Source organism: Emys orbicularis, chromosome 6 (genome assembly GCF_028017835.1).
Source record: "Emys orbicularis isolate rEmyOrb1 chromosome 6, rEmyOrb1.hap1, whole genome shotgun sequence".
NCBI lineage: Eukaryota > Metazoa > Chordata > Testudines > Emydidae > Emys > Emys orbicularis.
In genome coordinates, this window is record NC_088688.1 from 111,739,896 (window position 1) to 111,763,486 (window position 23,591).

The 23,591-nt window shown below is 41.3% G+C and overlaps 1 protein-coding gene across 1 annotated transcript in view; it reads right to left on the reverse strand.

Annotated features, from left to right (window-relative positions):
- KDM4C (lysine demethylase 4C) overlaps positions 1-23,591 on the reverse strand; it is a 429,818-nt gene that overhangs the window by 9,990 nt on the left and 396,237 nt on the right. Inside the window, 1 exon segment of the mRNA XM_065406934.1 lies at positions 2,806-2,925. Coding sequence (XP_065263006.1) covers positions 2,806-2,925 — 120 coding nt within the window.

The window sequence follows — 23,591 nt, forward strand, 5'->3', positions numbered from 1 at the left end:
GCTAAGGACTAACACTAATAAGGGTTCCTCCAAGTCTTTCAGTGGTGTAATTATTTACACAGAATATCAGACTACTGCTAAATCCAAATTTTAACCAGACTGCAGATGCTGAATTTCAAACTAGTCATTCTGTCAAGTATGGTACATTTTATTTTGTGTGCCCTGTAAATGCATATATTCATCACAGAGAATAAGGGCTCCTACTACATATGGGCAACCAAAGATATATATTGTGCATTCAGACAGTGGGATAAAAATGAAAAACTGCACTTGTTCTCTCCATGTGGTTTTCTTGTATGAGGATATCATAAATTAATGGTGTAAATGAAATTGTCAGAAAGCATTTAATTGAATAATTTAGTCATCTACAGAAAGTTACAAATGGTTACTATGAAGGAACATACAAACAAAAACTGACCAAGATGCCAAACACTTAAGTGGCAGATTTGTAGAGAGGCACTTAAAAATACACACGTGATTTTGCATGCACAATTACGACTAGGATTCGTGCAGGATAACTGGGCTTGCATATATCCTGTGCGATACTGACAGGTGTTTGTGCACATGGGCACGGTTACTGCATGCCCAGCTCTCATTGCTCCCTGTGCAAATTCCACATGAATGTGAGAGAATTTTCACACATGAATTCCTTTATCAGAGTAAAATAGATTTGTTGAAGTTTTATCTGACCATATAGCTTTGTTCCAGCACACACACACCCCTTTCTAGTCTCTCCTTTTGTAGAGAGTTGTTGGTCTAGTTGTATGTCTAAGAGGCACAACAGAGAACTCACATCACAACACAGGAAGAAGGGGGGCAAAGGTGGCTTTAAACCACATTTGCACCCTCCCAATCCTGGGCTGTTCTGTAGCCCTTAGCTTAACTTAGGGCTTGTCTACATTACCCGCTGGATCGATGGGCAGCGATCGATCCAACGCGTCTAGTCTAGACGCGATAAATCGACCGCCGAGCGCTCTCCCGTCGATCGATTTATCGCGTCTAGTCTAGACGCGATAAATCGACCGCCGAGCGCTCTCCCGTCGACTCCGGTACTCCACCGGAGCACGAGGCGCAGGCAGAGTCGACAGGGGAGCAGCAGCAGTCGACTCACCGCAGTGAAGACACTGCGGTGAGTAGATCTAAGTACATCGACTTCACATAGCTGAAGTTGTGTAACTTAGATCGATTCCCCCTCCCCCCCTCCCAGTGTAGACCAGACCTTAGACAGCCCCAGGGGGAGGGGAGAGATGTTACAGCAGTATCCCCAGGCTGTTCTCTGGGCTGCAGCACTTCCCAGAATCTCTACAGTGCTATGTGCTGTGGTCTGGCCTCCACACACCCCTCCTCACCTTGGTATGTCCTCTGTGCCGTGGCTTGCTAGGGGGTCCTTGAAAGGCAGCCTTTTGGCTGTTTCCATAGTTCCTGTGCCAGGGGAATTCTCCCACAGCTAGATAAGGGGCACTGAGAGCCCCTTTACGCTGCTCCTGTCCTTTTACCCAATCTAAAAAGTCCAAAGTGGGGCTGCGAGTTTCACCCGGACTCTAATTCTGACTGACTTACTATGAGGTCTTGAAAAGGTTCCTTAACCTCTCTCTGCCTCAGTTTCTGCTCCTGTAAAAAAGATGATAATACGGCTCACCTTACTTACCTCACAGGGTTGTCATGAGCATATTTTTTTGGTAAAACACTTTGAAGATGAATAGTGCTATAAAACAATAATCCTTAAAGTTTTATATAGAATTTATATTCAAAGCATATGCAGATATTAAATATAAGGGAGGCAGTAAGGTGTAGAGTTCAGCATAAGGGACCAGCCATCTGGAGACCTGAGTTTGATTCCCACGTCTGCCACAGACTTGCAACATGACATAGCAAGTCACTTATCCATGGATAAATTAATGCACAGAGAGGGTATTTTAGTACCTGTCCACTTCTGTAAAACAATTTGAGATCGGCAGATGGAAAGAGTTATATAAGTGAAAAGATTTTTTTATATATATACAAATGTATAGAAATACCAAATATGTATAGCTCTCTATCTAAATAACAAATAGTTATATTCTTATTCTTCCCGAAGTGTTGTTATTATTGTGGTTGTTTTATTGTCGTTTCTACCGTGCACTTGGGTACTCAACGCTGCTGACTGATTTTTCTCAGAGACATGCACTTTTGAAAACAGACAATTATTCTGCCTCTGAAATCAGGACTGAGCTCTTTAGTCTTGTCCATAGTACTGAGTTCTCCTTTCTCTCTAAAGTTTATAACATGCCTTAATGGACATGTTAGTTAATATAAGATTGCCTCATTGAACAGCTGAAAATGTGTCTACTGAAACTATGTTTTTCATTGTCCTTTCTCTCATCCCTTTTTCTGAAACTTCGCTAGCTCATTAAAGTTAGGTGCCCAGTTATACCATTAATTAAATGACTACCAATGCTTAATAAAAGCAAACAAACAACATAATATACTGAAGTCTTGTTTTATAGGATGTGGTCCATTGAATAACCCTGAGTTCCTTAAAATGATACACTCTCTTCCTTTGGAATTTTAAAGTTACAGGATTGTACATAGCAATAATTAGCTACAGCAGCAGCTAAGCCATTGTAAACAATTGGGGACAGCTCTATCCGAAAAGGTAAAGGCATTACTGTTTAAGAGTCAGTACTTAACTCATACCCCTGCCTTCCAGAACTTTAAAACTGTGGCCAGTCCAACTTTGGTGTGGAATGAGTTATTTGTAATACACATGAAGACATTTGAAAGTAAATTCCTAATATGCACATAATAAAAAATATGGGCACTCACCTGATACATGTGAGCTACATTTGCTCCCAGATATTTTGCCCCGTACAGTTTTCCATCAGGCCACTTCACTTGGACCACCTCTCCCTCTGCAGGTGGACCCAGCTTCCGGCAGTCTCTGCTCTATTTACAAACAAGGGATTGTTTCTCAAATCAGTGATTAAGCAATTAAATTTTGAAATTACCAGTACACTGCTTCTTACAACTTGATAATTAGAGGGGGAGTTATCATGTGTGTTTCAAGCATTATAATCTTGCTAATGGGCCAACAAAACACACCGTTCATCTTCGTGAGAAGGAACTAATGACCAAAGAAACACTCCTAACAGTTTGATGTCACAATGTCAAAGCAACATGTATGAATCAGATAGTTATCAGCAACGGTGCTACTTTTCCCCAATTTCATTTTTGTCACATAGTGAAGATGAGGTTTAACAAAGTGCAGCTACATATTTGCCAGAGGTTTATGGAGGTTGTTTTTTTACACACTTAAGCAATTTATATTTTGCTAACACCAATGCATTCCTGCTAGATGTTTACTGATTGCAATATACACATGACTGATCAAACTACAATGTTGAGAGCATCAGCAGGTTCCTTGCTTAGCTGGTATATGTGCACAAAAAGAATTTAAAGGTTTACTACCACCTTTGTATCACCTGAACTCTGGGCTTGGCTCCTGCTATAACATATGCTGGCTTTAAACCACTCACTCTCTGGGATGCTCTGCCAGCCCACTATAGCCAGAGAGCAGAGCACACCATTCCCACCCCCACCCACACGTCTACACTCGGAATTGTGTGAAGGACCAGAGAAGAGTCTTTATGTAAGCTCTATATTAGCTGAGGAGGTAATCTTCTGCAGGCACTTTTCCTCCAGGGCCATCTCAGCCAGCTATCCACCCACGTAAAGCAGTCCACAGGTTCAAATTATGACTCAAGTCACAAATGAAAGTGGATTTAGTGGGAACATCCTAACGTGTACTGGCTTCCTGTCAGTCAGCAAATTGTTCGGCATTAATGGCAGACCTAGAACTGGAATAGCAGGGCTGTTGCAAAATAGCATTGAGGTACACTGACAATTGTTTGTAGTTGCACCTAGTTGTTAGTCTAGTTACTGCAGTAATGCTTGCCATTTTGTGAGCAACAAATTCACACCAAATATTTTAAAAATATTAATTATTATTTCACAACACATCTCACACTTCATCGTGCATTTACATTTGAGAAGATATCAGACTGAGAGATGAAAATTAGCCTCTCTTGTAGCCAAGGGCCTAATCATAATGACCAACGACAGCAAAGTGAGAGCGAGGAGACTGCAATAGCATTTACACAGATAATAACTCATTTGACTCTTACTTGAATGTTATCTTATCACTAGGGCTGCTGATTAATTCCAGTTAACTCACGTGATTAACTCAAAAAAATTAACTGTGATTAAAAAAAATAATCGCGATTAATCACACTGTTAAACAATAGAATACTAATTGAAATGTATTAAATATTTTTGGATGTTTTTCTACATTTTCAAATATATTGATTTCTATTACAACACAGAATACAAAGTGTACAATGCTCACTTTATATTATTTTTTATTACAAATATTTGCACTGTAAAAATGATAAAAGATAGTATTTTTATTTCACCTCATACAAGTACTGTAGTGCAATCTCTTTATTGTGAAAGTGTAACTTACAAATGTAGATTTTTTTTTTTTTGTTACATAACTGCACTCAAAAACAAAACAATGTAAAACTTTAGAACCTACAAGTCCTTTCAGTCCTACTTCTTGTTCAGGCAATTGCTAAGACAAACAAGTTTGTTTACATTTACGGGAGATACTGCTGACTGCTTCTTATTTACAATGTCACCTGAAAGTGAGAACAGGTGTTCGCATGGCACTTTTGTAGCTGGCAGTGCAAGGTATTTACTTGCCAGATATGCTAAACATTCATATGCCCCTTCATGCTTTGGCCACCATTCCAGAGGACATGCTTCCATGCTGATGATACTCGTTAAAAAAATAATGCATTAATTAAATTTGTGACTGAACTCCTTGGGGGAGACTTGTATGTCTCCTGTTCTGTTTTACCTGCATTTTGCCATATATTTCATGTTATAGCAGTCTTGGATGATGAACCAGCACGTTCGTTTTAAGAAAACTTTCACTGCAGATTTGACAAATGCAAAGAAGGTACCAGTGTGAGATTTCTAAGGATAGATACAGCACTTGACCCAAGGTTTAAGAATCTGAAGTGCCTTCCAAAATCTGAGAGGGACGAGGAGTGGAGAATGCTTTCAGATGTCTTAAAAGAGCAACACTCCGATGCGGAAACTCAGAACCCGAACCACCAAAAAAGAAAATCAACCTTGTGCTGGTGGCATCTGACTCATATGATGAAAATGAACATATGTCAGTCTGCACTGCTTTAGATTGTTATCGAGCAGAACCCGTCATCAGCATGGACGTAGGTCCTCTGGAATGGTGGTTGAAGCATGAAGGGACATATGAATCTTTAGTGCATCTGGCACATAAATATCTTGCGATTCCGGCTACAACAGTGCCATGCGAACGCCAGTTCTCACTTTCAGGTGACACTGTAAACAAGATGTGGGCAGCATTATGTCCTGCAAATTGTAACCAAACTTTTTGTCTGTTTGTCTGAGCGATTGGCTGAAGTAGGACTTAGTGGACTTGTAGGTTCTAAAGTTTTACATTGTTTTATTTTTGAGTTCAGTTATTTTTTGTACATAATTCTACATTTGTAAGTTCAACTTTCATTATAAAGAGATTGCATTACAGTACTTGTACTAGGTGAATTGAAATATACTACAGTATCTTGTTTTTTACAGTGCAAATATCTGTAATAAAATAAATATAAAGTGAGCACTGTACACTTTGTATTCTGTGTTGTAATTGAAATAAATATATATGAAAATGTAGAAACATCAAAACATATTTAAGTAAATGGTATTCTATTATTGTTTAATCGCGCGATTAATCACGATTAATTTTTTAAATCGCTTGACAGCCCTACTTATCACCTATTATTTACATCCATGAGCTATAAACTTATTTTGTTGCTAGCCACATCTCCTAATCCCCAGACGTAGTCCACAAGTTTTATTCAACCCATGAGCCCAAGGAAGTGCAAACTGCATCCCACTGAGCTTGTTGAGGTAGCCGTGCTTCGGTGGGCAGAGATATCCTCACAGGAGGACAGATGGCAGTACAGCCACTGCCATTCCTTAGGGGCTCTCTCAGGGTGACAGCATCACACAGCCTGGCTGGCGCAGTCTGATGAGATATACTGAAATATGTGTGTTTTCTGATCCCAGTCCCTCACAGCTGGCTCCACCCACTTTCAGGGATTCTTAAACTCATTAATAGCATGAACCACACCTTAAAAGAAACACTCTCACAACCGCTTTTCCTGCCATTTATGATGGTGCTGAAAACACCAGGTAGCATGCTTTTATTTTCCCTCCCTTACCTTTATTTATTTAGAGTTATAACATAAAAAGAAAAACAAAGCCTGCCTGTGTATCTTGGACATAATTTTAAAACTACTATACAAAACCATCAGCTTGTCTAAAAAACAAATGATCTACTTGTGGTATCAAACCCAACAGTACCTCAATGTAATTACAAATACTAGCCTTTATTGCTTTTCTTCCTCTCCACCTTCCAAAAGACAAGCTTGCAGCCTATGATTGCATAACATTCCTGGGATAAGGCCCATAACTGCTCATATGGAAATTTAACAGAGGAAAGGATTTAATGTATCTCAGTTACTTGTAGTCCAATTTACCAGCTAAAACTAAGGAGAGCCAGCTCTATGATCAGCCAGCTGTCCAGAAACCATTAGCAAATGCTTTGAGGATTTCAATAGTCCAGGGAACAATTTCCAGGAACCGCTGACTAGATATCCTGTATTCCATTCCACCATGGAGTTCTTTACTTCTGTCTATTCTATCACTGGTGCTTTTAATATAGTCTATTGTATTAACATACTGTATTATCTTACTATTGAAAAATTGATTCCCACATTTTCTTCAGGGGAAAGGTTACACACATTTCTTAGACAGACCAAACTGGATACTGTTAATTTGAAACATCTAATCTTTCAAATGTATAATTAATAGCCAGGCACCAGAAAAACGGGATCCTTCTATCTCTCCCTGTACCAGATATAATAATCTCCAGACTCAGTAATTTCTGGGTTTGAAGTGTAAATCACATGCATTTGCTCTAGAGTTTCATATATTCTGTGCAGTAAATGAAATTGTAACACAGCTCATCTTATGCCACATTAGTGGATCTAACCTGCTGGTACATAAAGCACCAATCAGCTGTGGAATATCTGAGTCCACCTGTTTATGGTGTTATGAAAATTCCTTTATTATTGTAAATCACAGAACTGCAAACATTTTCAAGCTTTTTTGTGTGGCTGTATTAAAGTGAATCTAACCTGGTTTAGGCAGCATTCAATTTTGGGTTCATTAACTACTTTTCCAATAAGAGAAAATAGCAAGTAATGCTTTAACCATAGATATCAGAAAAATATTTACTGAAATATCATATTTGCCTCTGAATACAGCAACTGACCATAGAATTGCTTGTTCAAATGCTTGTGAGCCTAACTCTATAATGAGAATGACAATATACTGGGCAGCAAGTCAGGGGACTTTACTAAAATTTTCTGTAGTGCCCCCGAGTCTTAGTATCAAAGTGCTACACAGATACATTAAATCTGCGTGGCAAAATCCTAGTGGATTTCATGGAGTGTGAAGGACTCATGAATACTACACGTTCTATATGTTCTTCTGGTTGTTGTAAGTGGGTTTACTATATGAAAACATGGGGTTAATTCAGGAAGAGTTTGACTGCATGTAGGTTCTAAAGAAAACCAAGGTTCATTGGCCAACATGCGTTTTCAAAATTCTTTTTCTCTTATGTTACATACTTTGTTCCTACTGTTGAAATGAAACAATAGTTTGGTTCAAGAAGTCTGTCTGCTCACTGTCTTTACCTCTGTTCTCTTTTCTGCCTGTTTGCAGTCAGCCTCTTGTTGAATTAACCCCATTTTCATACAGTCAATCCATTTACAACAAAGAGATGAACGTATAGAACATATAGTATCTGTAAATTATTGTAGCACAATCTCACCTCCTTCACATGCAGTTTTTAGTTCTTCTTGCTCTGTTTATGGGCCTGATACAAAACCAATTAAAGTCAATGAAAGGCTTCAACTGGGACTGAGTTGGGCCTCACAGGATGCTCTGTTTGGTACATATAAATCAATTTACTTTAAAAAATATATATATATTCCAGTGATGCTGCAATAGCTTTATCAAAGAGCAAGGTCTTGCAGCATGCCCTAAATTTGCTTAGGCGTTGGAATAGCCTATTCATCTCTAAGGCCTGGTCTACACTAACCCCCAAATTCGAACTAAGGTACGCAACTTCAGCTACGTGAATAACGTAGCTGAAGTCGACATACCTTAGTTCGAACTTACCGCGGTTCAGACGCGGTCCACACACGGCAGGCAGGCTCCCCGTCGACTCCGCGGTACTCCTCTCGCCGAGCTGGAGTACCGCAGTCGACGGCGAGCGCTTCCGGGATCGATATATCGCGTCCAGACCAGACGCGATAAATCGAACCCGGAAGTTCGATTGCCAGCTGTCGAACTACCGCGGTAGTGTAGACCTGGCCTAAGAGCTTGTTCTACAACTGAAAACCCTTTACCAAGCATAGATTATCCTCACATCTTCTTTAGGCCCAATTCAGGAAAGCATCCCTATGCACGTGCTTTCCTGCTTTGCCTTGCAATACCTAAATTATAAATTAAATAAATAAATTAATGGAGATATCCTATCTCCTAGGACTGGAAGGGACCTTGAAAGGTCATCGAGTCCAGCCCCCTGCCTTCACTAGCAGGACCTAAGTATGGCTATTCTGATCTTAGATGAGATGGAGAAGATGACTCCTGAACAGAAGGATTAGTATGTAGACCATTCTCAAAGTATGCCAAAAACAGCTGCTTTTTGGATATTTCAAGTTCCATTTTAACTGTTTTGCCTGGCAATATCATTACAGAATTTGGAATGAATATATTAGTAATTATTTTGGGAATGATACAACTATAAGAGCCACTGGGTACTTCTGGGCTTTACCCAAAGCACTACAGATTGAAAAATGAATACCTTCCTCTGCCACATCTTCAGTGAAGTCATATTAAAAAGAACATTCTGTGATGTGGTCATCAAAATCAATGGGACTAAAGTTCAGTGCCCACAAGAGCACCCTCTGTAGAGGTGGTTCATATCTGAAGGGAGTAGCTAAAAGAAGCCGCAAAATAAAGTGGAAGGGGAAGAAAAAATACTGTGCTCTTTAATGTCTGTATTGTGCTTTATTGTCTTGTGAGTAAGAAAGAAATTATTTTATGGCTAAGAATAATAGAAAATCTTAATTTAAAGAAAATTTTACCTGAAGGATGCCAAAGAAAACTAACAAAGGAAAACACTGGTATAGTCAAAGTAAGGAATTTTATTAAAAAAAGAAAATTTGTGTTTAGCATTTTTTCAGCAGGGGAGGGAAGTCAGCTGTTGTAGATAAGGGAATAAAATGCAAAGGATCTAAAAGCTGTAACAGGTCAATAAATCAATGCTTTAAGATTGTACATTTCATCTTAAATAAATGAAAAGCAAAAAGCTTTCCAAGAAATACCTGTGAATATTCTTAATTGGCAACAAATACCACAGATACATTCCCGCTGAATTTACCAGCGGGAAAAGCCCTTCATTAGGCTGGGTAATTTTCTGCCTTTCAACAGTTAGTTTAAAACTCAAGAGGCTTGGTCCTTGGGATTAAATGAGTTCCTACCCTTTCAAATTTGCTTCTCTTTCTGTGACTGGTGTGTAAAAACGCATTAGTCAATCAAAGACAGGGAGACCATGGAGCCATTGTAACACTTAATATAGTAGGAATGACAATGGCCCATTAGAATGTTTTTTAAAACAGGGGGAAGGTGCAGGCTCACATGGCACCTTTTGGGAAAAATGAATCAATTCTTGTCCCAAGTTCATGTACTCCATCCCATTCAAAATGGGGAAAATGCCAACCACCGCTTATTCTAACTGTCAGAGAGCTGCCTCTGCAGAGCTGGATTTTGTTAATTGTTTTGATGCTACTGTAATAAACTGGTTCAGTATGTGTGGTCATATCACCCACAGGTGGCTGACTCAAGTGAGGATAAAGTGGTTTTGGTGGTGATCGCAGATTTGATCCTCACTCCTGACAATCTTGGTGTCTGTATGTAAGCAGCCACAGGTTTGTTGGACTAGAACAGGGGTTCTCAAACTGGGGGTCGGGACCCCTTAGGGGGTCGCGAGGTTATTACATGGGGGGTCATGAGCTGTTAGCCTCCACCCCAAACCCTGCTTTGCCTCCAGCATTTATAATGGTGTTAAATATATAAAAAAGTGTTTTTAATTTATAAGGGGGGGGGGTCACACTCAGAGGCTTGCTATGTGAAAGGGGTCACCAGTACGAAAGTTTGAGAACCACTGGACTAGAACATCTTGCCTGAATAGCTGTATTTTACCTCCCACTTAAGCATGCAATGGGTGAGAGGCGTAGGTCCTGAATAGGTCTGAAAATTGGATCTGAAATCTTCTGTCATACTGGAGGGGCAGCCAGACCAAACTGGAGTGGCCATGTGACCCCATGCAGCTCCCACACCTTTCCAGTCCTTTAGCACCCAGGGACACCCCAGCTCCTGGGGAGAGGCTGAGCAGTGGGCTCCAGGAACCTCCCAGTCCCCAGAAGGGTGGGAGGATTAGATCTGGGCTTTTGGCACTTCCTGAGCAAGTGGAGCTGCATGAAGATGGGGTCTACGCTTCCCAGAACTGCCTGGCCCCTGCTGGGGATGGTGCTCTTCAGCCTGGCCTCCTCTCTGAGTTAGAGCTCAGGGCTGAACGTGAGGCAGGCAGACTGCGGGGCTGGGTGCAGAAAGGAGATCTTGGAGTTGGGTGTGGGGCGGGGAGACCACGGGGCTGAATGTGGGGGGAAGAGCATGGACCTGGCTGAGGGACAATGAGGTGGGAAAAACATGGAGATGAGTGTGGGCAGCACGAGGGGAGCGTGTTTAGAGCTGTGTGTAGTGGGAGAGAGCTTGGAAGTGGGAGCAGATCAGGGTTGGGACAGCTCTGGGCCCCCTCCTTAGGAAAATTCTGTTTGCGCCCTTGCTCCCACTCATACTGTTGCATGTGCACCCTGTGGAACTACTTATAGCAAGAAGAAAAAAATCAATTTCCATCTTGATAAGATCAGAACTTTTTTCTGCAGAAGATTGCTAAATCCAGTTCTACCAGCTGCTCTCACACAGCAGGCTTTGAAGGGAAGAGGAGGATGAAATGTTACGTTGTAAAAGATACATACAGACGGTCATGCTTTCAGGACTCAGACTGACTTCCATAGTCACCAGAATGTTATTGACTGCTAGGAGAGAGTAGTGCCTTTTTCCAGAAATGCCAGGTATTTCTTGAACAGAGCACTATAACATTCAGGTGTCTATAACAGTAAATGGAGATTGCAATTTCCTTTGCATTGGCTAAAAAAATAAATTAGGAAAAAACTGAAAGAGAAGAAATGTACTTCAGATACCGGAGAAAAGCTGTCTGGTACACAGAAGAGAGTACACTGGAAATATTGTTCATGTTTATCACTCTGAAAGGTTGCCTCTGTAATGCTGCCAAGGTCCGAATAAGCATTGGTTGTCTCTCTCTAAGTCACACAGGATCCCACACCGGACTTAGTTGAGATTTCTAAGTTTGTATTCTTGAACTGGCACAAGTGGATCTACCTTGCTAAACTGGCTCCTTTCTCTGACCTTCACAGAAATCATAGAATATCAGGGTTGGAAGGGACCTCAGGAGGTCATCTAGTTCAACCCCCTGCTCAAAGCAGGACCAATCCCCAGACAAATTTTTGCCCCAGATCCCTAAATGGCCCCCTCCAGGATTGAACTCACAACCCTGCGTTTAGCAGGCCAATGCTCAAACCACTGAGCTATCCCTCTCCCCTCAAGGGCATAGGTAATATCTTCGGCCCATATTCACTACAGGTCAGTTTTTCTGTAATTTATTAAACAGTTTTTATGTACACTACAGAGAAGGGCCATACTACAAACTTTCTTTGTAGTTTACATAAAGAAGGACTATGCATTATTCATGGTATGCATCACCTCATTTGAGAACATGGCATTAACAGAGAGAGTGACATCTGTAAGAAATCAGGTTCCCCATTATATTAACAGAGGGCCCAATCTAGCAGCCTTTACTCACATGAGTATACCCATTGATACCAATTTCATTTTATTTTAAATAGTCAGGGGGACTACTCACCTGTGTAGGCTGTAGTGCTGTATTGCTGGGACCCATTTTTTTTTAGTTTTGTGTTATGCTGTACTACCTCTACTAACTTATCCTTAGCCAAAGTTGTGCAAGTCCCCCCTGAAATATGCGAGGAAGTAAGGGAAACTTCACAATGTACAGCCCACTCAGCGGCTGTGGAGCAGTAGGTAATAAAGAGTTCTACACAGAAACACAACAGGAGAACATTGGGTCTAGTTTTCAAAATCTGGATGCGTACAGCCAGGCACCTAAATCTGTATGCTAGCAGCTGATTTATGTATTTTAATTATGAATCAGTTGAACTGGGCTCCTAAATCATAATTTAGGGCTTAACTTTAGGTAACTAAATTTTAAAGCTGGAACTATTATGAAGTGTTATTATAATTAGAAAAAAACAACAATAATAAATTATGAACAAAGAAACTGGAGTTAATTCTTCAATGAGTGGGTTAGTACACCAGACACCAGCTGTGTTTCAGTGCCCCAGCTCCCTCCTCTCACCCTCCCTAGGACCCCATAATCTTCCAGGGGCAGTGTTTAGAACACATCCCACTATTCCAGAAGGCACTATCACCACTAGCAGCAAGCACAGGCCTGCAAAGCCTCATAGTCTTGTGATGATAGCAGACCAAGATATGTGTGAACTTTTCTCACCACCAACCCTGGAATCATTTATTTCTATCACCAGCAGCTTTCTCCTCAGGTACCACCCCTCTGCCTTCTTAAATCTCTCCATCCTATCACCAGGTATCACACCCTCCTGCTTTCCATTTGCTGGCTTCAGTCTTATCCACTAGGTCTTCCCCCTCCCTCTCCTTACTTACCCCCTCACTCTTTTTGCATCTCTTCTTTATGCTTCTCTTCCTTAACTCTCTTACTATATTGATCAGACCCTCCAGTCCACATGCCTTCTAAACCTTCACCTCACCTCTACAAACTTTTTGCCTTGCCTCTTATAGCTCTCTGTAAAATTACATGCCCTTTTACAGTACTACATAAATTAAAAGTAAAAGCTACTAAAATCAAACTATTAAAGATAAACTCTCCTGTTCCCCTTATATATATGGTGCTCCCAGAAATGCTGTTTAAATCCAGAATGACTGTTCAATGTAAAATGCCATCCACCTAACCTTTATTTCAAAGAATGGATCAAGCCATGGCACTAACTCATCAAAGCCTTTGATTTTATGTACTAAGTGGTGAAGTTTCTGAAAAACAACCCGCAGAGTTTGCATAATGCCTAAAAACCAATCAACCCTCCCTTTTATTCTGGAGCAGTGAAGTCAATTTAGCAGGAGGATAATCTGAGTATGCCACGGCACTCACAGAAATTAATTAAATACACCTTGACTGGAAATGGCTACTTCAGAAAAAGCCTAAATAACATGCAGAAAATTATTTGGAGGCTGAGGTCATCTTATTCTCACTGAAAGGTTTTCAAGCAAATTTACAAACCTTCTCCAGGAAAATGCTCAGCAGCAAAATATCAGCGTGGAAGCTCTATAAAAATCTATAGAAATATCATTATGGAACCAACATGTATGGCTGCTGGACTTCTGCATACAAATGGTCTTCCAGCTGTCTTTAGATGAATGGTATTAAGTTATAGCTATAATTTTTCCCTCCTGAATTTAGAAATTTAGCTTAATGCAGTATCCTACCATGCAGCTATCAAAATGCTCTCATTAGCAGACTGCTCTCTGTAGTAATGGAAATTATCTGCAGATTGTTTCAAACAGGGGCTTAACACAGTATAAAGTGTGGGGAAGGGGGGCATAAAGAACTGAACACATGGTGTGAGAGCTATCATGACAAGTCAGTTTTTATTGTATAAAATACAGGGGAGAACAGGGTTCATGTGGCAGAGCTGCAAAGGTGACTCAACTGGGGTTCCCTGGGTAGACAGAGCATCACCAAGGATTGAACTGAAACGTCAGCAAGCCCATTCTGTTAATGCACATAGTACAAGCTGTCTCTTCTGCTTATGTTAGTTTAGTGTGCACTAGCTTTCAGTTTTGGTGTAAGCGATTAAGCTTACAAGTGATTGTTTTATAAAGAATAGACGAACGTATTTACTACTAACACCACTGATTTAGACTAGCTTGTCAGATAGACAGGTAAGGCATCATAGTTGAGAAGAGTGAATATATTTTATTTACTCATACCATTAAACGGAAGGGAAGTAAGAAATTGTAGAAACTCTCTGCACACATCTCATGATGTCAAAATGCTGTCAAACAATATTTTGCTTTGGAAAATTGATCATGGACAGTTCTTATGCAAATTTCTGAAATCCAAAACCTAGCTTTTCATATGTTACATGTCATGTTGAATGAAAAAGAGTGGTAGTTAATATGCCACAGCCAGAATTTATCTAAACAGTAACAGCTATTCATACCGCAAGAAAGCATGTTAATATCCAAGACAGCAGGCCTGATTCACCATAGTGTTACTCTGCTTTTAGACTGGTGTGACTTCACTGAAATCAGTGAAGCCACATAGGCATAAAACTGGAGTAACAGAAGGGTGACTATCGTCCAGTGAATTAGCTGTATGTATCCCAAGGACAATCAGAATGCACAGTACGAAATCTATACTTAAGCTTAAACTCTTGTCCTTAAAATGTTAATGAACCTTCTTCTACACACTACATGTTATGTTTTCCTTAGAGAGAAAATGGAAGACTGGATTAAGCAATCATGAATGCTTTCTAATGATTCTCTTGATATCTATTCAGTTTAAACAACTAATATTTCAGCTGCAATATAATATTTCATTGACCACCAAAACACCCATTAATAGCACCAATAGATGTTTAAATTAATGTTAACTGATTGGTGCAGACTGACAACTCTGCACTGAGTGGTGACTATTCTAATTGGAATTGGAGAATGCCATTTGGAACACCCCACTACTAAGCACCTGTGGTAGGTGCCACACTAGGGGCTAGCACAGAGATAGATGGGGCCTAAATTTGGGCTACACTATGCCCTGAAAACACAGACTCTCATTGTGGGTTGTACAGCGGTGCACTGCATCTCAAGGACACCAGAATACATTGTGCCTGATTTAGGTACAATGCCTCAAGTGGAGGGGAGCCTAATTGCTGCATCACCATTTTGGGAGGTGCAATACACTCTCCCTCACACAGTACCACTTGTCCCACCCCTTCCCCATCTACTATGGAGAGGCTAATGTTGCTGCAGTTCCCTTGTACTCAAGAGAGCATTAGCACCAGTTTATGCCCAGCCACTGTACATGGTTGCATAGGTGGGAGGGGGAAAGCCTCTGACTTCCTCCACCTTTCACACATACGTGTGTCTGGGCACAATCTCCAGCACCCCTGTGTCACAGGGTGGCTGGCTCCAGAAAATGAAGTAGGTCCAGCACCTCGGTGCCAGAGCAGGTGCTCCCAATTTGGCCAATGAAAAGGGCAGCACCTGGGGGCTATAAAAGGTCAGGGAGAGATCCAGGAACCGAGAGTCAGGAATAGTGGTAAGAGTCAGTCGGGAAAAGACAAGAGATTGAAGGAGGTTTCTGGTGAAAGATGCAGAGAGCAGAAAGCTCTCTGCAGGCCCTGCCTGGGAAGAGGGAGGAATTGCCTAAGAGACCGTAGGGTTGGGACCTGGGGGAAGGCTGAAGGCAGGAGGAGAAGCCGCAGAAGCAGAGGAAGTTGCCTGCTGGTTTTAGGGCAGAGAGCCAGAGTCAAGGGCTGGAGAGGGCTGAAGGGAGGGGAGCAGTGGAGAACCTTACCTGCTAACATCTCCAGGGCTGGAGAGCTGGACCCAGAGAACAATGAGAGGCCCAGGGGGAATAAGGGACACTCCCATGGAAAGATGCTCCCAGCAGAGAGTCTGTGCGGGTTCGTGCTGGGAAGAGTGGGGCTGCACTCCTGTTGGAAGGACTGGGGTGACTGTCCTGGTACAAGGACAGGAGAGGGCCCTCTGGGTGGGATTGCTACATGACACCCTGGATTGCAGAGGATGCATGACAGGTCTAAGAGAATGTAAAACCAATAAATGGTCAGGGATGATCATGAGCAAGACCCATCCCTTCCCAGTTACAAGTGCTGCCAATTTGAATCACCATTCCTAGCTTCCAATCCCACACTAACAAGTTCAGTCAATCTGATGGACTAGTTGCCAAAGCTATCCTCCTACACCCTTGCTCCTCGTGACAAAATCATATAACTTGTTCTCTTAACCAGAAAGACATGGCTGGTACAGTCACTCCTTTATTCTTTCTCTGCATATCAGTTTGAAAAAATAATACTCTCCACATCTGCAGTGTCTTTCACCCAAAGATCTGAAAGTTTTACATATATTCATTTAGTCTCTAAATCCCTAAGAGGGAAGGAAGTACTATTATCCCCATTTTACAAATGTGGAAACTGAGGAACAGAAAGTGACCTGTCCAAGGTCACACAGCAAGTCAGTGCATGAACAGAACGTGGGTCTTCTGGCTCCCAGTCTCTTCTTCAGTCATAGCTGCCAACCTGCCAAGAATTTTGCAGGGACATTTCTAAAAATAAGCGTGAGGCCTGGGCAGCATTTTTGGATCCAGAATAATTTTAGTTTTTTTTCTTAGAAAGGTTAGAGAAAAATCCCCAGGAACGATCATCCTAAAATGCACCACAATACATGTTCATCCTCCAACAGCACAACTCTCCAGCAACTCCTGGGTTACTTGGAAAAAATTCTGCTTTTGTCATGGTTCCCCCTTCTCCACTCTATTATATTGGCTCCCACTATAACCCCCATATTTTCCGTTGCGTCCCTCATGCTCTCCATAGCTTCCACTATACTCTTCATGATCCCCATGACCATAAGCAACCTCTGACTGCCAAACAAGAGACTGATAGGACAGGCCACTATTGTTGACAAACATGGATCAACCACTAGATCACAAACACTGTCCTTCCGAGCCCAACCTTTAATACTGACGTTTGTATGGGTGTGATATACACATTGTACTTTTATTGTCATAAGCAAGGATTTCATATAGTGAACCAGGGTACATGCTTGCCAAATTTTAAATCTTAAAGGCAATTAAAGTTCAAATTGTGCCATGATTGGAAAAAAAGAAAGCACAAAAGCTTGTCTTCACTTTATAATTCTCTCCAGCAGCATTTGCTAAATATTAGCAAGATTTATCTTTTCTTAAAAAGATGATTTTACAGATTATCTTAATTTAACATCTCACCTGAAGTCGGTTCTATCAGCCTTTCCATTATCAAGTTAGACTATTGTTAGAAAAAAGAGGAAGTTCTATACAGGAAACTGTGATAAGATCATATTGAGGTTTATAAAGGTTTATAAAACCTCAAATGTAGATAGATCAGATAAAGCTGGCCTTAATCTACCCTATATTCATTGTTTATGCTTAACTACTGATTCTCCTGTATTTGTAGTATATCAGGGAACCAAAAAACAAACATACAAACAAAAAAGTCTGATTCTGCTCTCACCTACACTTTGGGTAAATCAAGAGTGATTCTGTTGAAGTTAATAAAGTTACAGTTTTAAATCAGTCTGAGGTCAGACTCGGGCCCCTTGAATTGTATGAGCAGCACTGCTTGGGCCCAGAGTGTTACGGATGAAGTGGCAGTCTTTACCCTGACTCTGCTTGTTTAGATTTTTTTAATAAAATTAAATTCAAACTTTTAAAGTATCTCAGAAATTCATGTCTGTGCTCTTCTATGCGTGTAAACAGGGACTTGAGTGTGTAAAGAACGACATTCTGTATGCCAGATTTGTAAGTGTCAATACAAGATTTGCAAGTGCAATAAGGTGCTTATACAAATTTCACAAATGATTATTAAATGTGTTCCTTAAGGTTAATTTAATTTGTTAAAAATTACATACATCTTTCACTCTGTAGGGCATTATGCAGAATCAGTGGGCCAAATCCTTCTCACACTCCTTTGAGTAAATGTGATTAAGCAGACAGTGTCAAGCAGACAGAATTGTGCTCAGATTCTTTAAAGCTAATTTTATTAAGTATTTTCCTATTTTCTTTTTAATTTTAATCCTATCACTCCACCAACTTTAGAAATAAAGAGGCAAATTCTGCCCTGACTTTCCCTCTATCTGCTTACCATCACTGCAGTCAGTGGGGTCATATGGATTGTACAGCAGAGCAGATTTTTTTGAATGAAGATCATTACAGGTATGTTCTTGTTAATAAAAAAAGACTGATTTTGAAACTGGATCCATGCAGGCAGATCCTTGTGCCCTGTGGAGCTACAATGAAGTCAATAGGGGTCTGCACAGGTGCAAGGATCCACCTATTCACATCCAACTGTAGGATGAGCCTAATATTGTACTTTTTAGCCAGCCTCAGTGCCCCAGCTCTTTAGGCCTTCTTTCTTGACGTGGCCTATGCATGGAATGACTTCGCAGACCAAGACTCGCTGCTTCCGTAAGGTCCACAAACACTAACCCATGTCCGTCAAATTTCCACATTTGGTTGGAGAGAAGCCATGTAATGTTCCAAGTTACCACCACCCACCGTGTTTTGTATGCATGTGTCCGTTTTTCATCTTCTTGGGGCAGAGGCTCTCTTTATTAATTTGCTTCCTGCATAGCACTGAACATGTTGTTAGCAGTTAAATAATAAACAATAACAGCAATCTCTGAGACTATATGTGCATTGAGAGATAGGACCTAACTTGGTTGACTCTGAAGCCCCAGCTGGTCTGACCTTAGTCACACTATTCATGCTGAATTACACTGCCTGTAAATCTTTGATGAAATAACAGACATGAGAGACGGTTAAAGGAAACTTAAAATGTACTACCGTTGCCATCTTTGTTATTCCATGTCTTGTACATATTTGATTCCAACAAGTCAATGTATGTTACTGCTTTACCCAGTCAGTCACTAAATGCTTTTCTATCTAGCAATCAGCTGGCCCAACTAATTAAAAATTCTGAAGCAGAGAGTTTGTGATTTTGCTGTGGGTCATTTATCTGTGAGTCATGGTGCAAACTTTATGTCTAATTTTACAGGGAAAAGGTCATTTTCAATGGGTAGTGTACTACACTATGCCCTGAGTTTACATATATGTGCAATTAGATGAAAAATTCAATTACTGGCTTGGGAAAATACCACTCCATCATTTGAGCGTACTGACATATCACTGCAATAAATAATCTCTAACAGAAAAGCTATGTGCTGCGCTCCCTACTATCATCACCTGCTGTATTGTTCAATTTTCTTGGAGGTTCATAGAAGAATACATGAGGAGAGAGGGGTGGATTAATAAAGCCACTATTGGGTGGTATTGCAAACACCATCTTAGAAGGTCCACTGATGGAAGTGTTGTGACCCCAGTAAACTAAGTAGGGTTGGCCTGGTAAGTACTTGGATGGAACTTGGACAAAGGTGCTATGGGAAGCGATGTGAGGGTGCTCAGTAGAGGACATTCTTCTATCAGAATCAGTATTAAACCAATGATCCATCATGATGTTAAGAGGCACTGCACTGTGACTGGACATACCTTTTTCAGCTAAGAAAAAAAATCTAATGTCCTCCCCAACTGTGATCAATAAGCATTTCCCTATTAAATTCTATAAAAAGTAGGGGCATTTAACCTCAACATCCTATCTGACTTCCATCTCTAGTACTACATTCTACATACCTAAATTCTCCCTGCTTGAAACTGGACACAACATTCTTCCTTCACATCCTGTCCAAAATATGTTATACTGATGGTCACTTTTAAAGAATTGCCATGTTTCACTCCATAGGTTATTGTACCTCAGTGGAGGATAAAGTGAGTCCTATTCTCTCTCTCTCTCTCTTTCTCACACACACACACACACAAAGGACATATCCATTTCATAAACTGTACTTATCATGCATCTTTGACCTGCACTCTGCCTAGTAATCTACCTCAGGCTGGACAACTTTTGAGATTACAAACACATGAGCAACTTCAAATAGCTATCAGATGTCCAGGCCAAGAAGGATAATGTAATGTTGGGGAATTGGACAAAACCTCACTGAAGCGTAACCACCGCCCTCTGTTTAGTATAAATGTAAGAAACAAACAATGGAACCAGGTAAGCTAAAACAACAGGAGCCATCTTCAAAAAAATAGGGACATGGCAAGGCTTGAGCAGAGGCTGAACCATGTGGCCCAAGGGGTTTCTTTGTGGACTGATATAGCAAATGCAGGGTGTGATGGGGTGGACTAGGCCCAAAGGCCCCCTGCTGGAGGCCTCGGGGTACTGCCACATCCATCCCAGGGAAGGAGCAGTGGAGAGGTCCTCAAAGCAGGCTAGAGTGGCTGCAAGGGAAGCAGCCATTCAGGACTCAGGAGGGCCATATAAAAGGAGCTGCAGAGGAGAGCACTAGTCAGTAGTTGCTTGGAGCAGGAGAAGAAAGGACTGCAGGCTTGGCTGCCTGGAAGAGCAGCAGGGCCACGGACGGTTTGCTAGCAGGGACCAGGGGAGCATTGAGGGAGCTCCTGGCTGGTTGCTAGAACTGAGTAGGGACTGAGCCTGAGGAGGGCTGCAGGAAGCTAGTGTCTCCAGGGAGGGCATACCAGGGCTGGACTACGTAAAGACCAAAGCCCAGGGAGGGTTAGAGAGAGACACCACCAGAGGGGTACTGAGATAGACCCCGGTGGATCGTATACCCCGAAAGGGGTTTGTGCTTGTTAAAATGTAGAAAGTGACTTGGCCGGAGCGCTGTGTCACTGACAAACCCGCCTGAGAACCACCGAAAGGGTCACTAGAACTAAAGAACGCAGACACGCCCAACCAGAAGGGGGCACTCACGAGAGGTGGGTACCAACGCCATTACACAGGGGTTGGCACATTCATTAGTGAAGTCGTGCGTGAAAGAGAAGTTCAAGCAGCAGAAAAAGATAGATGGACACAAAGAAGGAGCAAAGAAGCCCCAGATAAGGTCAGAAAAGTCCTGGTAGTGTGTTCCTTAGAAAAAAGCTAAGGGAGAGCTTTTGGTCAAAGTGCTAACTGGAGGAGGCTTGGAACTGTAAACAAAGAAATTACCCCGTTTGATTCCTACTGTGTTCGGGAAAGAGGAGTTTGTAGATTCTTTGTACAGGATTGCATTAAATACCTGACTCCCTCATCAATTTCTTTTCCTAGCAGAAACAATCTGCTAGACCCCCAAAATTGGGGTAATAATAATTTAAGATCTCAAAGGTTCCAGAGACAGAAAGAAAAAAATTAAACAGTGAGAAAGCTAGTACCATCCAATTACGTATATCAGAGTGTGGGGTCAGGACTTATTAAAATTTTCATTTCAAACTCTGACAGCATCACAAGGGGGGTATTCACAGACATGGACAGCACTGGAGAGCTGTAAAGAAGGTCTCTGGCGGGGAAAAACCTTTAAACCCCTCCCCCCAACAAACAAAAAAGCAACCTCTCAAATTGCTTTGCTATTACACTGACAGCTTTTGTTCAAATGCACAGTAACTAAAAAGTGATGCATTCTATTACAAAGAAAGCAGAAGATCATAATTTTGGTGCTTTGTGAAATTTAGGTGTATGCTGAAAGCAATAGTAGCCGTCTTGAAAATTTCAGTGATGTACTTTCGCTGTCACATTTCTAAATGGTTCTGTTCCGCTTTTCATGGCCAGTGGTGAATTTAAAGTACTGATAGACACAGAATGATGGACCTTAATCTTCACTAATCTCATCACACTGAAGGCTCTTTTGGGTCCACTGGTAAAAGGAGGTGGTTACATTAGCGTCAGCATAATTCTTTTAAGGGCTCTATGTATCACTGTAGGTTAAAAAAAAAAGGCCCGTATATTTCTATGGATGTTTGAGTTCTTTCAGGTGAGGGAACTCCTATTTCAGAAGAGTTTTTTTTTTTTTGGTCTACAAATCATCGGTGACTGTCACATTTGCTTCAATTGACAGACAATCATGTAGCAATACAGCTTTTATTATGGTTCTTGACTGCAGCAGTTTGCATGCTGAGTTTAACTAAGCTGATATACATATTCTTCAGGAATATATTGTTAAGCAGAAATTTCATAGACATTTTCGGAACTGCCCAGAACCACAGTATTAGGGTTTTAGGAAGAAACTCCTGAAAATATCACACTAACGCTGCTCCAAATACTCTTCCCTGACAGATAAATGTCTCCCTTGTCTCCTGTAGGAGCCCTTCCTTTCCAGGAGCATTTTATACTGGTATTCCGCATACTGCAGTGGCATCCAATTCATTTCTAGGAGCAATTTAAATTGTTTGTTTTCATCTATAAAGACCTTTACACTTTGAGTCCTGGGCAAGTTGTCCTATGGCACTTGATTTGTACATGTGGTGGGTCATTCTCAGTGGAGTGTCCTTGACTCCGGAATGTGTTTCCCTCCTTGGTCCGAGATAGTAAGAATTTGGTGACACCCAAAGCCTGCTATAAGGCCTATAGGGCTTTCACAAGGAGTGGGAATGAGTCATGTCTTAGCTTTTGTGTCAGGTTCAATTTATTTTAGAAAATGTGTTTATATCACAAACTGTACATGTGGCTAAGGCATTTTTGACAGATGTAATATATAAATAGGAAAAACTATATAAATAAACCTGAACCAGCATGTTCCGTATTTAGCAAGCTGCCAGGATTTTCACATAGAGATGTGTATGCCAGTTATTAAAATACCAAGTTTCACAGCATGTTGTGTTTACCGAAGGAAAACCCAACCCTGACTGGAACAACGGGGAGTATAGAGACACTGTCCAGTGCAGAGTCTGCTAATTGACATCGACCCCGCACGCCGGAGCAGCATTCATCATGGTGAGCTGAGCTGGGGATGGGTGACAAGCCATAGAGCATTATGTGATGCTCCTCTGAGCAGCAGCAATTTGCACTTTCAACCTGCTGTTGGCAGCACTTGCTGGAGAATGCAGCTTATGTACTGGCCACTTTTTTTTTTTTTTTTTTGCAGGGAGCGGGGATCCTAAACAGCCTATTTAACCGGCAGATCTCATCTCCTTTGGGATATGGAGCACCAGACAGTACAATTCGCCAGCTCTTTTCTACCATTCTTCACTGAGCTATGAGGAGATCCTTACCTGCTGCCTGTGTGGGATAAAAAGTTGCACCTACATCTTTTGCACACCAGCACAGCAGAGGGTAGGACTGAGCCCCCAGTTTAGCAAATGCACCGAGGCTTACTAATTTGCAATTTAATTAGTTTAGAGACGGTATAACTGAAGAGTCATTTGTTTGTGACAGTCTTACAAGGTTGAAACCAGAGGTCCCACATGCGCAGTAAAAAAAGAGTAAGTAAAAAGCATGTCCTAATATATTTAGCAAATGCTAATGCAAAGCAAAGAAAAATATACAGGTGATGGGATCGATGGATTCCGTGCCTTGGCAACTGTT